A 15,681-nucleotide genomic window follows, 5' to 3' on the forward strand; every position below is an offset into this window, starting at 1 on the left:
ACATTTTCTGTAAAGCTGCTTTGAAACTATGTATTGTGAAAAGGGTTATATATATAAATGTGTGTGTGTGTGGGGGGGGGGGGGATCTGAATGTTTGTTTGTTTTTTAACAAAAGGACTTTGTTAAAATTCGGAGATGTGATGCTACTGGACAGGATAAGCCTGCTTATGTAGACTATTTATTTACAAGTACAAACCCAGTGCTGAATTCTATCTTTAATGTGCAAAATACAGAACCAATAAATTCTGCAATAACCTCCTGCTATTGCTAAATGCTTAAATGGTGTAGGGATGGCTCTGGAGGTAAAATGTAAAATGTGCAAACGCAAATGGAAAAATTAAAAGAAAATATAAATCAAAGTGGGATTTTTTCTCTTCTCAGTAACCAAAGGTAAACAACTTTAGAAAAAACTAAAAAAGGAAATTAATAGTGACCAGATATAACTTGACATAACCAGTGACAACATGACAAAACTATATTGTAAAACAAGCTGCCCATTTATTCGCAGAAGACAATTTCTTCCACTCATCAAAACTTGTGTCTCTCAATGTATCATGTTTAATCCAAAACATTATTAACGAGTAGACATTTATGACTTTAAAAGTAAACAATCAATCTTGAAATAAAAAAAGATATTCATATGCGTTACACTCTATTTTAATGTGTCCTTGTTACACTATTTATACATTTAAGTACTGAGTAATATGAAGTAACGTACATATACATCGTTTGGGGTTAAATGCATGTAATTATGCATAATTTATAGTTATTACAAAAGTAACTACATGTAACCTATAACAATGACACTAAAATAAAGTGTTACCTTAATCTGTTACACACAACTTTCAAATAAACAAGCTGTTTTAAACTCAAGAAGTTCCCCCTGTAATGATCAAGAATGAAGAAAATGATGCTAAAATATGCATATGGGTAAAATAAACCGTAAATAAAAACATAACAAATGGCTGACATTAAGATAAAATCAATTCTGGCTACTACATTGTTATTGCATATTTTCTTATTATTACGAAACTTACACATAGCGAACTTGATATATATATATATAAATGTTTCTTTAAAAAAAATCCCATAAAACACTCTGATAAAACACTTTTTACCACTAGCATGACACGTCTGCATGGTTTCGTGTGACTGGTGAATCACACAGCCACACTGTTTGGGATTCTGTCTGGAGACAGATAGTAGTAAGGCAGCTTCTTCCCCTCATTTCGGCTCTTGACGGCTTTGGTCAATTCTCCAAGTTTCTTGCGGAATTTCACCATCGCCTCTTTCACAGGTTTCTCGATGAAGTGTTCATCTGGATACATACCTAGAAACAGCTGCAAAAATCATACATTTCAGAATGTGTCATTGTTCACATCTGAGCTTGTGTGTATTCATGTAGATATGCACTTATTTCATACCTCATTTTCTTGAAACTGACTGAGGGCCCACACAGCGCCCAGATGCCAACAGGAGCGTCCTCGATCAGGCAGACTCTCCACGATGTACTTCATATCCACCTCGCCCTTCTTTGTAGGAGGAGGTTTTCGCATGGTTGGGGGAGAATTCGGAATCCATGAACACCAGTCAAACTGGAGTAAAGAGTCAGAACATGGATATTAGTTTTGTTGTTCATTTCACTTTACAACAAAATATGCCAGAAATATCATAGTGTGTAATGTCACCTGGCCGAAGTTAACTGCGGCATGTTGTGCAGAAGCAGTGAATATGACGATAGTTAGATACTCCGCTAGCTGCTCTTTGGTTTGTAAACTCTTGGGAAACTCTGCAAACAATGACAACTTGTCATCAATATAGGGTTCATTCAGAGGTCAGACACATTTACAGGCCAGAAATTGAAGGTCAGTAGCCCTATAACTAGTTAAGTTAAATATTTGCCAACTAAAAGATGTGGTTCAGTTCACCTGCTGAACAGTGAAATGAAAGAGGAACTTGAAAGTTAAACACATATATTCTGTTTCATTATTCATAAACAAACAGTGCTACAGAGTGAGTTTCGTCACTACCTTGAAAGAGAAGCTGCAGAAAGCTAAAAGCTAGCCATAGCGCCTTAGACACCATGAGTGCTGACTTTCCCTTCCCTTGTGGTGTAAAATATGTAGTTGGACTGTTTCATGTAACTTAGTTGTTCTCCCTCGCTGTGTTATGGCTTTCACAATCAGGTGATTAGTAGTATTGACAGTAAAACAGTAACGTTACAGGAGTGAAAAACACGTCGATCTTGGGAGCATTTTAAGACGATCACGAAGAGTTTTCAAAACCAGAGAAAAAAAATAATATTTGTATTAATTTTTATTTATTAATGAGTGTAGTTTATGGTGTTTAAGGGATGCGGAGGCGAGCGCGCTGTAATAACAGCATTTTCATTTGTGAGTGAACTAACCCTTTAGAATCAGACTTTCTTATCACACATTATCATACAGTATATAAAGAACACACTCACCCTTGGGAAAGTGTTAAATCTATTAAATGTGTACTTGTGGGCTTCAAATTTATTTATTTTTTAAAAACAGTATGCGGAAATAATATAATGTAAATGAAATAAAGGCCACTTAAAGGAGTAAATCATTTTTTAAAAAACTTTTGCTGATTATTTACTCACCCCCATGTCATCCAAGATATCCATGTCATTCTTTCTAGCGAAACGATCGGCCATTTAAAAAATGAATAAAAAATTGTAGGTTTTATAAGCACAAATGCTCGCCTTTCTCTGTTCTGTGAGGAGAGTTCGTGACTCTCCTGTTCAAACTCGTTCATCAAAATGAACAAATCTTTTTTCGAGTCATGACTTATTCATCGCCTGGTTTCGTTTAAAGCCCTTTGAAGCTGCACTGAAACTCTCATTTGGACCTTGAACCGTTTGGTTCCCATTGAAGTCCATAATATGGAGAAAATCCTGGAGTGTTTTCATGAAAAACCTTAATTTCTTTTCGACTGAAGAAAGAAAGACATGGACATCTTGGATGACATGGGGGTGAGTCAATTATCAGCAAAAGTTTTTTTTTTTTTTTTTAAGTGAACTACTCCTTTAAGTGTACTTAAAGAGTGTACACTTGTCTTATAATAAGTACTCTTTATAAAGTAGTTATAAAGAGTACACTCAAGTGTACTCCCTTTGCATCATGCAATTTTTTTTATTTTGTTTTAAGAAGATATTTACCACATTTGTCAAAATCTTGCATTCCAAAACTGCAAACATCTTTCACAAATGCCTGGATCTCTTCATCACCCTGAACTGTCTCATCTTTGTCATAGTAGATGTTCACTACATCAGTCGCAAAACTAGAAAGAGAGCAAATCAATATCAAATTACTAAACAAAAAACAAGTTTTTATCAAATATTTTTCATTCCTTTTTACAACTGAATGTTTATTCTTCTTTTTATCAGCCATGTAACGTACCTTGTCACAGCCTCCCAGACCTTGCAGCCATCATCTCTGTAGAAGTAGTAAGGCAGTTCCTCCTGGCTGTCCATGCCTCGTTCTTTTATGGCCTCTGGGAAACACAAGGACTTGTATGTGAAGGTTTTCATGGACCTCTGGACCAGTTCTACGTGGCCACCTCCACCTGTCCCATTAGCCTGTAATACACACACAGAGATAGAGAACTGAAAAATATCTTAAGATTAATAAAATGTTCATCACATTAAGAAAAAATATGGTTCTTTCAAGAACTGATCGCTGTAATGTTTTTTTTTTTTTTTTTTTTGGAGAACAGAATGGTTCTTCTATGGCATCACTGCGAAAACCCTCATTTAGGACCCTTTAAAGTAGCCGTATGCAAGATTGTGGCCAAAACTGGTACTGCAATCACTTTACTGTAACTCAAATTACTGTAGAGCGGTGTATCTTGACTTGAGATAAGCTGCAGGATCCAGCAGGAACGTAGGCTGCTACAAGAAGCTTCAAATGGCATGTGACGAGTCCTACAAAGTGATTTGTTTTTCTGTTAATTATTTATTTCTGACTTTGTCACGAAGTATTTCAGATTCATATCAAGGTTTTTTTGGTTTCGCAACATTAGACTTTTTTTTTTTTATCTGATTCCGAGACGTTTGTATCTGCAGCTATGGTAATTAGAGAAGAGCTGGCAACCCGAATGCCACAACACTACTGACTCCGTGATTGGTAGATCGGTGGAGGGTGACGCAACAGAACAAAACACAACATGACAACATCAACATCAGTTGAAGGCTGCAACTTCACTTTTTAAATGACAATATCCTGGCCGGACTAGTGTTGTCAGTGATATACGTATTTGAAATGAACATGATTTCTTTATGTCTAGTGACATATCAGGGAAAAATTGTGATTAATTGAAATAAATGTCTTGCATACAGCTCCTTTAAGAGTATTATGCGTATTCAGACTGTAAGGTTACCTCCGAAATCGCATACTTCCATACTTAATAGTAGGCTAAAAACAGTATGTGACAAAAGAAGTACGGTATGTCCGAATTCACAGAACTCATAAACGTGTAGGCAAAAAGTACCCAGAATACCTACTTCTTCCATGAGAGGATTTATGAATGGGAGTGAAGCGACAATCTGCATGTTAATTATACCAGTAGCCTTTATGAGTGAATCAATGAATCATTTACTCAGCTGATTTGTTTAAACATACTGATTCTTTCAAGAACAAAACAAATGACTGTCTTTATGAGTTAGTTATTGAATCAACCAAACCAATTAGTTCATCAACACAGGCTTTCTCCGAAATCACATACTCACAAAGTACGTATTCCTACTAAATCAGACGTATAACATTCGTCATGTTGTCATTGTTATGTGACCTACCAGCATCTAGGTCACAAAACTCTTCTACATGAAGAGCAGCGCAAATTAGCGTCTGGTTAAAGGCATTAAATAATGTTGCAAAAAACAGTAAATTGACTAGCGCAGACCTTAGTAACTAAACCAAAATGCCTGATTCAACTGAATAATCTCTTCCAAGAAATTTTGTGCCTGAAAGGGAAACTACAAATGCATATGCAATAAGGTCAGCCACAAAAATAACTAAATTCGTAAAATTCTTCACGGTGTGTCTAGTAAATCCTGACAGGCAATGCAAAAAGACGCTGTTAGTAAATCTAGGGAACATTCTAGACAGAGTTTGCTTATGGTGGAAGTGAACTGTGGAGAAAAAGAGAAACTAACCTTGTCAAAAAGTCCACACTCACAGATTAGCTGCTCACGAGCCTTGGTGTTAATGGCAATTGTAAAACGGATGTGAGGTAACAGCAACTGGAAGAGCAGAAGATGCCTTTAGAATGGATCATCAACCATGCATAAACATTCAAACCATCCAGAGAACATGGAATTACCTTAAAAACGGGATGAACTGCCGGCAGTTGTCTGAACATGGCTATGCCAAAGACCTCAGATATCAGATGTGTCCTGAGAAGATGTGTGACTGTCTGGTGTATGTGGAAGTCTGAGGATCTCACCCAGATCTTGGCCAACAACCAGTCATACTCATCATCAGTTGGAAGGAAGATTGGATTATCCTCTCCTGGTGTCTGATCCAGCTATCCAAATGAACAAGAGCTCATTTTCAAAAGTCATTTTATAGACAATCGCATAAGTCATGGTTTTCAAATTGTGCAAGGGTGTGTGTTTGAGACTTCACTATTTCTCAAATTCCATTCACTTAACATATGACAAGTAAAATCAATATAGGCCGATGACTTGCATGACGTCCTTCCCTTTTTACCTTGAACAAAGCTATGAAAAATCAGATAGCGCATATACCAGGGTTCCTCAAATCCAGCCATAGAGTGCCACTGCCCTGCAGAGTTTAGCTCAAACTCACCTAGCTGTAATTACCTTGATTAGCTTGTTCAGGTTTCTTTGATTAGAGTTGGAGCTAAACTCTGCATGACAGTGGTCCCCTAGAGACGGATTCGAGGAACCCTGGCCTACACCATGTGGTCTATTTGAATGTGATTTTGGTGCTTGACAGTTACAATTACCATATTCTCATCCCCCATCCCCCACCCATCACCCACAAACTTCCTGTAATTCTTTTTGAAAGAAGTATCAAGGTTCCCACCACAAAATGTTACGCAGCAAAACCGTTTTCGACATTGATAATAATTAGAAATGTTTCTTCAGCACCAAATCAGCGTATTTCAATCATTACTGAAGGATTATGTGACACTAAAAACCTATAATGATGCTAAAAATTCAGATTTTCTGCTTTGACATCACAGGAAATAATCATTTTATAAAGACTCCTGTGGTGAAAATCAAGTTTTAAATGTTGTTTATATGTCTATGTGTTTTTAAGATGCTTTAAAGGGATAGTTCACTTTGAAATTAATTTTTGATATATTTTAGCTTACCTCAAGGGCATCCAAGATGTAGGTGTCTTTGTTTCCGCAGTATTTTCAATTTTGATATTTTTAGGTCAAACCGTTCTTGTCTGTCAGTCATATAATGGTCACCACATCAAAGAGCATGCACAGAGAAGTCCAAATTAAACATGATTTAATGCCTCGTAAACATAAGTAGACGTTGATGTGAAAGACACGAAACGAGCGGTTTGTGTGAGAAAATGAACAGTATTTATATCGTTTTTACAATATTTCGATAAAAACGAAATAAATACTGTTCGTTTTCTCACGCAAACCACTCGTTTCGTCTCTTAGGCCATCAATTTGTATTTATATTTACGAGTCATTAAATCATGTTTAATTTGGACTTCTCTGTGCATTTTCTTTGAGGTGGTGACCATAGACCTGCATTATATGACTGACAGACAAGAACGGTTTGACCTAAAAATATCAAAATTGAAACTACTGCAGAAACAAAGACATAAAGACTTGGATGCCCTTGAGGCAAGCTAAAACATACCAAAAATTTTTTTAAAGTGAACTATCCCTTTAAGAAAAAACATTGGCAAATTCATCAGTTAAGACCATTGTTGAGTATTTTATCCTTAAAACTGCTGAAGACAGTCTAAAAACGGGGTGTGACAACAACCCGCCCATTTCCTCCCCCCACAAACATGTATTTCTTATTATTGCTATGTATTTTTTGTAAAAAGCAATGTATACCTACTAATAAAAGCCATTTTATCAATGAAGAGTATATCACATATAGGCCTGGTTTCACGGACAGCATTTAGATTAAGTCAGGATTAGGCCTTAGTTCAGTTTAGGCTATTTAAGTAGCTTTTATGAACATGCATTGTGCATCTTGAGACAAAACTTTGGCTCTGACATGTCAGTGCAAGTTGCTTTGTGTTAAAAAAGCTAAAACATGCATTTTAGTCGAACTAGGCTTTAGTGTGTTCATTGTGTTTTTCATCAATAAAACAGTTTTCATTCTTTGAGAGAAAAAGTGAAATAGAGAGAGTTTTTTATAGCTGTTTTTCAATAAAACATTTGTCACCTGTATGTTAAATGGCTTGTATTCGTCCTCTTTTAAATCAAATCTTTTCAGAAAACATCTACCAACTGAACAGTTTGTGTAATTTCAAACGGTAGCAAAAAGAAAAAAGAAAAGAAATGCAGAAGCTGAAATGATCTTATCATGCATTGTGCTGTGAAAACTGTTTGGTGTGTTTCCAGCATCTGTGCTTGTGTTTAAGTGTAGATACCTGGATGGCAATCGGCATGATTTTGTTCTGAATGTTCTTATACAGCAGACAGATGGGTGCAGCCAAGTACTGAAGAGTGCATGGGTCCGTAGCATTGGCAGTAACACCATCTAATAACTCATAGTCAGCAATAAAGATGTTTCCTTCCTGAAAAGCAAGACACGAACTTGTACTAAAACCATACACTATTACGTTGGTTGTTCCATGTTGAACCGACACAACCTGTGAATGGCTCATGTGTGTTGCGTACCTTGAGCTCTTCTTCCAGCGTCAGACCTCTCTCCAGACTGTTCTCCACAATCTTATGTGTGACTGGAAACTTGGCGGGAATTTCTGTGCATTTCCTGATGACCACTGGATTACAGCCATTTAAGTACTGGTATCCAAACATGAAATCTTCCTTCCAATGCTGCATCACATACTCTGTGCAAATAAAAAGTGTTTGTGGTGGTTAATGTATACCTGAAGATACTTTTACCTTCCCTAAATTATACACATTTGTATCTCAAAAATGAAAATTTGAAGCGGCTGTGTGCTTTAAAATTGACGCTCAGAACGATTTGGTATATATTATAAAGACTATTAAACCTAACACAAAAACTAAATAATGTACTCTAGGTATTTAACAGTTATTAATGATTAAACAAACAGCAGTGCTGCAAATTCCCAATAGGTGATTCATGCATGATAAGAGATGAACGTGTTTGTGAGCTGAATAATTGTGTGTCATGTGCAAATGTTCAACAGATCATTAAATAAATGTTTAAAACTGACTGTCCAAACCTGATATTGTGTTCTTAATTCTCATGAATATACGCTCAAAGTCTGCAAAATCTCCCCATGAGGACTGGAACATGTGCATGAACTGGTTTACGTAAAGATTCTCGATCCTATGGAATAGAACACAGCCAAATATAAAAACACATTGCGCATGGGCAATGATACATTGCAATAGAAATGATGCAATAGAATAACTGGTACAGTATTTGGTGATATTATTTTGAGAAATTTTGAGCTAGTTGAGTAAATTAATATTAGGCCAATTTCAAGATTTTGGATAGTCTACCCTTGTGAAAAAAACAAGTACACTTTAGCATACTTTTAAAAGAGAACACAACTGTGAGTACACAGTTGTTGAACCATCTTTATATGTAATTTCACACTTCTATTGTCTTTGAAATATAGTTCCAAATGCACACTGACTAAGTATTTATGTTAAACAAAAAATATACTTTAATGTTATGTATATGTGAACGTGTTCAGTATGTGGCTCAGTGGCTGTTAGAATCTGCCTTGGTAACGTTTGTGAAAACAAAGTTCACTTAATTGTACTGAATGTGCAGTAAAGTGTAATAAAAAAAAACACTAGACTTTCAGATAAAATATATCAATGAAATAAAAGTCCACTTGAGAGTATTTAGAGAACGTCAATTTTTATGGCTACGTTTTTCTCCCAAAAAAGAAAATTGACTCACCCTTCAGATGTTCGAAACCTTTATGAATTTCTTAGTTCTGCTAAACAACAACAAAAAAAGAAGATATTTTGAAGAATGTTGGTAATCAAACAGTTGATGGGCCCCATTGACTTCCATAGTATTTTTTATTTATTTATTTTAATTCTGTATACTATGGAAGTCCATGGGGTCCATAAACTGTTTGGTTACCCAGAATATCTTCCTTTGTGTTCAGTAGAAGAAAGAAATTCATACAGGTTTTGGAACAACTTCAGGTTGAGTATGATGACAGATGATGACAGAATTTTCATTTTTGGGAGAACTATCCCTTTAAAGGAGTAGTTCACTTTAAAAAAAACTTTTGCTGATAATTTACTCACCCCCCTGTCATCCAAGATGTCATTCTTTCTTCAGTCGAAAAGAAATTAAGGTTTTTGATGAAAACATTCCAGGATTTTTCTCCATATAATGGACTTCAATGGGAACCAAACGGTTCAAGGTCCAAAAGACAGTTTCAGTGCAAACTGTTCAAAGGGCTTTAAACGATTTCAGATGATGAATAAGGGTCTTATCAAGCGAAATGATGGCTTAAAAAAAACAAAGTTTAAGTTTTATAAGCTCAAATGGTCGCCTTGATCTGTTCTGTGATGCTCGTTCGTGACTCTCCTCATTCAACGAACGAAATGAACGAGTTGACTCGGGAAAAGATTCGTTAATTTTGATGAACGAGTTAAAATATGAGAGTCACGAACGCGCATCACAGAACAGAGCAAGGCGAGCATTTGAGCTTATAAAACATTAACTTTTTTTTAAATGAGCGATCGTTTCACTTGTTAAGACCCTTATTCATCGTCTGAAATCGTTTAAAGCCCTTTGAACAGTTTGCAGTTTGCATTGAAACTGTCTTTTGGACCTTGAACCGTTTGGTTCCCATTGAAGTCCATTATATGGAGAAAATCCTGGAGTGTTTTCATCAAAAACCTTAATTTCTTTTCGACTGAAGAAAAAATGACATGGATCCTGGATGACATGGGGGTGAGCAAATTATTATAACTATTGCTTTAAGAAATGTCGTCATAAAAATGTACTTTCTCTAAATACTCTCTTTATTTAATTGATATTATTTTATCTGAAAGTCTTTTTTTATTTTTAAATGACACTTCGCTGCACATTCAGTACAATTAAGTGCAGTTCATTTTCACAAACATTACCAAGGCAGTTTCTCACACCCACACACTGAACCAGCTTCAACTCCTGCACCTGATCTTGATGCATGAAGAAAACTTTTAAACTTTTGTATGCATATGGGTGATAAGCACGTAGGCTACATGCTTCTGACTGAGAGAGACACTTCTCAAAACTATTTATATCAACAACACAATCTATTGAATCTGCAATTTCCCCCTTGCAACAGTCACACTTTTATAGTAGCTAGTTCAGCGAGGCCTGTGCAAATGTATAACACCACAAAAACAATGCATATGTGTATTCAGACCTTGTTAGAGATACATGCAAAACACAAAAAGAAACATGCAAATGTGCATAAATACAAACAGATGTTTCCTTTATGTAAATAACAGTGATCTGCCTGAACAGACCAGAAAACGAAATGAATCTTACGCTTTGCTGTAGTTGAGCACAAAGTCCACTCCTTTCTCGCTGTCAAACTGAATGTCTCGTGGAAGCTCACTATGTGCTTTGGCATCTATACTCATGGGGAAGCCGGGATGCCACTCCTTCCATCTTCAACATGAAGAACAACATCATGTTTTAAAATGTCAAATTCTTTTACATCAGCACCAAATCATTTATTGTCAATATTATGAAATAAATCATTTTGGATTTCCTGGGTGGTGTGGTCAAATATGTGGTAATGATGGTATCCTGGCAGACGTACCAGATTCAGTCTTGTGAGTTACTAGACAAATTTCTGTTCCTATAATTAGTGCTCTTCACATTCACACTCAACCCTATTTCCTCTCCTTTTAAAGGGATAGTCTACCCAAATAAAACTTCTGTCATGTCATTCTTTAAAATATCGAATATATCAAAACTAAATATTTAGGCCTACTCTTTTGTGTTCCACAGAAGAAAAAGGTCTTACAGGTTGGGATCGACGCGAGGGTGAATAAATGTGTCTGTGAAATCATACAGTGTTAGAAAATGCCACCCAGTTGTTTAGCAACAAACTGAACAGTGCTTGCTTCATTAAATATTCAAACACTTTGTACTGTCACAGAAACGTTCACATACTGTTTTTTGCTTTCATGTTTTCATGCTTGAACACATTTTTGAAACATATTTTGCATTATTACAGCACCTCTCTCCCCAGTCTGGCTCAAACACACTGATTTTGAAAAAGCCCCTCCTTACGAAATACGAAGTGTGCTGTGATTGGTTAGCTGACCTCTCCATAACTGCAAGTTCTGTTCTAATATAAATATTAATGATGATATTAATATTAAATATGAATCAATTTCAAACCAATTCCAGCCCGATTCAGACCCTGAGATTTTCATACAGACTTTGCAAGAACGGACTTCTCAGGATGTTTCAGAGTGGTATTTTTTTATGTGATTTTCGTATACATTATAGATACGATGTTATATACCATTTAATTGTGCTATTTGTCGGAAAACTAAGATAATGCAAACAGTAATCGATCACTAAACCATGGTAGTTTTCCTAAGGAGCGGTCAACCGTCTCACAAAAGCGAGTTAGCAAACAAGCTGTTCTCCATAAAATGTGCAGCGAAGATATTAATGTTCAGGAACAGTGTTTAAAATAAATTTAAACAATTCTGAGTTTGTCAGGCTAAAAAAAATCAGCGTCTCTTAGATTTTTTTGACATAGCCACAACAGTCTTCTCTAATGCCTCGTCGTCCCCCTTTTTTGCATATTTCGTGGGTGGGAATTATTTAAATGAGTAACCTTATGACTTTATCGAGTTGTAGTTCTTGAAAATGGGATTCTGTTTAATAAAATATCTCCCTTTGGTGTGGACTTAGAGCGTTGTAACCTTGCATATATTTTTTATGCTCAAACAGCAATATTACACTCTAACTAAAGATGAACAACATAATAGGACCCCTTTAAATAGGTTACGTGTAAGAACAACCCTGGAATTATGATGGTACACTCTTAAAAATAAAGGGTTACAACAGGTTTTTTTTTTTTTTAATTGATGCCAGAAGATACATTTTCTGTTCCCCAAAGAAAAACCTATGCTAATATGGACATTTATTTGCTAATATGTACTTTTTAGGTGCTAATATGTACATTTAGGTTCTAATATGTACATTTTAGGTGCTAATATGTACATTTAGGTTCTAATATGTACATTTTGGGTGCTAATATGTACATTTTAGGTGTCGACATGTACATTTAGGTGCTAATATGGACATTTATTTGCTAATATGTACATTTTAGGTGCTAATATGGACATTTTAGTAGCTAAAACTGACATTTGGGTGCTAATAAGGACATTTAGGTGCTAATAAGTACCATTAAGGTACCAATATGCACCCTTTAGATACAAAAGCATACCTTTTGAAAAGGTACAGCCCCACCTTTTTTCCTGAGAGTGTGTATATATATATATATATATATATATATATATATATATATATCTCACAAATATTATTTTGAATAATTTGAATTCCTGACTGTATCATCTAGTTGTTCTGAATACACTGTTCTGACCATAATTTATTAGAATAAATAAGAATAAATCCCACTGATCACTCCAACTAACACGTTTTCAGTCATTGTTTAATGTTTTGATTTCCCCTCCAACTCTGAAACAAAATGCAGTGCATGAAAGTTCTGTGACTGAATAAAGCCAATGAATATGAGGCAAGTGCTGTTAGAAGAGGAAAACGAATGGTCTGTTGAAATAGTAGACTTAACCACATGTGCATTTATGAGGAAAGAGCATTTCTCCTGGGGACCAGAACTAATATAGTTGTTAACCTCTTTCTAAAAGTTGCACCAAACCTGTATGTCTTCTGTCTCTGTTCTAGTTCTTTGTGCCTGTGTTGTTTCGCCAATCCGGTCTTGTCATGCTGTGGCAATCGAGCTGAAGCACAGAAAACATTGAAGCATTATATTATGGTAAAGTTTAGCGCTCTGTTACAGGAAAAAAATGTGCACAGACAATCAGAACCTACCCTTGCCATCTCGGAGGACCACCTCCTTGTCATCAACTAACCAGCGAAAGCAGGGAAACTCAACGTAATCTCCATAGGGTGTCTTCACCGTGACATATTTGCAGTACCAGTCATCGTGCACCCAGTATTTCTTCTTTTCGATTTTCAAAAGCTCAAGTTCACCCAGGTCCTCTCCGACACTGATGTCATATGAGTCCACCTTGAATTACACCATATGTAAGATGTTATTTAAAAACAGTTGCTCAAAAAAGACATGCATAGTTTTAAAAGACAGTCTTACAGTACATATAAGTTTTCAAATGACACATGCAATTGTGAACTTTAACTGTGACAATAAAGATGTTGTGTTGTTATGAAGAGGTTTTGATGGTTTTTGATTAGTCATGAAGCCATAAGACAAAACATTCCCAAAATTTGATCTAAAATAGCAATTTCCATTTTTGATCCACCCTTTTTCCAAGCGCTTATTAATCAGAATACTTGTGGTCTATACTGTATATGCTTTGAATTAAATTAATCAACAGCCGTGAAAGAATACGGTTTGCACATTTAATTCACAAAGAGAAATGCTATTCATTTCTGCCATGTAATTTTTTAATTGCACAATACATTAAATATAATTCAGATACAATGGAACAAACTCTTTAAAAGGATCTCAAATGTCTAATATATATACATAATCTTTGCATATAGGGCTACACTATATTTGGTAACACTTTATTTTACATTGTTATTGTTAAATATGTTACATGTAGTTACCATAAATGATGCATCATTAAATGCAACTAACCCTAACCAACACCTAATCTAACCCTATAGTATATGTAATTAATACTTTTCTTGTTACAGCGTAATAATTTTACATTTAATATATGGCTAGGATAAAATTAACCATGGTTTTATTATAGTAAAAGTGTAGTAACTATGTTTCTTAGGCAGATGGATTACCATTTCTGTACCCACAGGTTTACTACAAATACCATGGTGGTCAAGCTATGGTTAGTGTAGCAATTTAGCAAACTGTTTTTATTTGTTGTAAAATCATGGTTAATTTTCGTAAGGGTAGTTGCATGTAATAATTAATTTAATTACATGCAACATTGTACTATTATCGCATATTTATAGCAGGTAATACATTAGTTTCTTACCGCGCCTCTCTCAAAGTCATTATAGAGGGGTTTATCCAGGAGGGTTCTCTCACTGCATCCCTCAGATCCCACCAGGGTCAGGTATATGTAGTCATCTGTTCCAGCAAACCACTGAGTGCCAGTGGCGACAGTCACTGTGTAGTTGGGCATTGTCAAGCTGCAGATGAGCTCTGCAAGTAACTCGAATGCACTTTTCAAGAGTCGCACATAAACTGCATTTCCTCTTCTCTCTCCTCCAAACCCCCCCCCCCCCCCCCCCCCCCTCTCTCTCTCTCTCTCTCCCGTTCTCTCTTTAACTGACTCACACTAGCCAGCCACCGACATCGCACTCATCACACACGGAAATATGTAGATCGTGATCATGGTTAGATTTGCGGTAGTATTCAACCAACTAAGAAGTATGAGTGAACTACATCATGCACTTTATTAGTTAGCCTATTCTAAATCGTCTAGACATAAAGTCCTATATGGCAAGCTTATCAGATATTTTAGTTCTCGTTTATCTTAAAGGCTAGGTGTTAAAGGCTTATCTTTGAATTTGACTCTCTCTTTTTTGTCCTGCGGTTTACCAGTTGACACTGCTGAAAAAAACATCCAAAATGTGGAGTTTTGCGAAATAAAGTTCTTTCTTTCTTTTTTAAAAAAAGTAAACAATCTACCAATAAAAACAGTTTATATATATATATATATATATATATATATATATATATGTGTGTGTGTGTGTGTGTGTGTGTGTGTGTGTGTGTGTGTGTGTGTGTGTGTATTTAATTAACATTAGCCTATCGTTCAAACGTTTGGGGTTTGTATGATGTTTTTTAATGTTGTTAAAAGAAGTCTCTTGTGCTAAAATTAATACATTTATTTAATCAGAGAATACAGTAAAAACAGAAATATTGTAAAATATTATATAAATTTAAATAACTGCATTCTACTTTAATATATTTTAAAATGTATTATTCCCGTCAGCAGCATCATCACCACATGATCCTTCAGAAATCATTCTAATGCTGATTTCCTCGATAATCATTTATTATTATCAATTTTAAAAACAGTTGTGCTGCTTTATATTTTTTATGAGTTTTTTTTCAGGATTTTATTAAATAAAGTATTTATTTTATTATTATTAATTATTATTTTTTATTTTTATTTTACTGACCTCAAACTTTTAAATATAGTATAAAGCATAGTGTAAAGTGAATAATTAAAAAGTGCTTTAAAGGCTCTCGAATAATATTTTTTTCCAAAACAGCCAACTGAAGGGGAAAAAATTACAGTGGACTCTTC

General features: G+C 35.3%; 1 protein-coding gene across 1 annotated transcript; it reads right to left on the reverse strand.

Annotated features, from left to right (window-relative positions):
- Positions 1-476: 476 nt before the first annotated feature.
- alox5a (arachidonate 5-lipoxygenase a) lies at positions 477-14,618 on the reverse strand. Its single transcript, XM_039672541.2, has 14 exons — positions 14,398-14,618; positions 13,250-13,448; positions 13,077-13,158; positions 10,700-10,822; positions 8,409-8,515; positions 7,876-8,048; positions 7,626-7,772; positions 5,347-5,550; positions 5,180-5,266; positions 3,426-3,604; positions 3,185-3,306; positions 1,689-1,789; positions 1,425-1,595; positions 477-1,340 (listed from the first exon to the last, which is right to left on the reverse strand). The coding sequence occupies exons 1-14, from the start codon at positions 14,545-14,547 to the stop codon at positions 1,161-1,163; spliced, it is 2,025 nt and encodes a 674-aa protein (XP_039528475.2). The 5' UTR covers positions 14,548-14,618; the 3' UTR covers positions 477-1,160.
- Between the last annotated feature and the right edge of the window lie 1,063 nt (positions 14,619-15,681).

This window comes from Pimephales promelas, chromosome 11 (assembly GCF_988280905.1).
Source record: "Pimephales promelas chromosome 11, fPimPro1.hap1.1, whole genome shotgun sequence".
Lineage (NCBI taxonomy): Eukaryota > Metazoa > Chordata > Actinopteri > Cypriniformes > Leuciscidae > Pimephales > Pimephales promelas.

Excerpts from the sequence above, each read along its gene's own strand:
- alox5a (XM_039672541.2), bottom strand. The coding sequence starts at position 14,547 with ATGCCCAACTACACAGTGACTGTCGCCACTGGCACTCAGTGGTTTGCT. Across the intron at positions 5,551-7,625 it reads TCATGCCGATTGCCATCCAG|CTGGATCAGACACCAGGAGA; the intron begins GTATCTACACTT and ends TCATTTGGATAG. Across the intron at positions 3,605-5,179 it reads AGTGTGGACTTTTTGACAAG|GCTAATGGGACAGGTGGAGG; the intron begins GTTAGTTTCTCT and ends TGTGTATTACAG.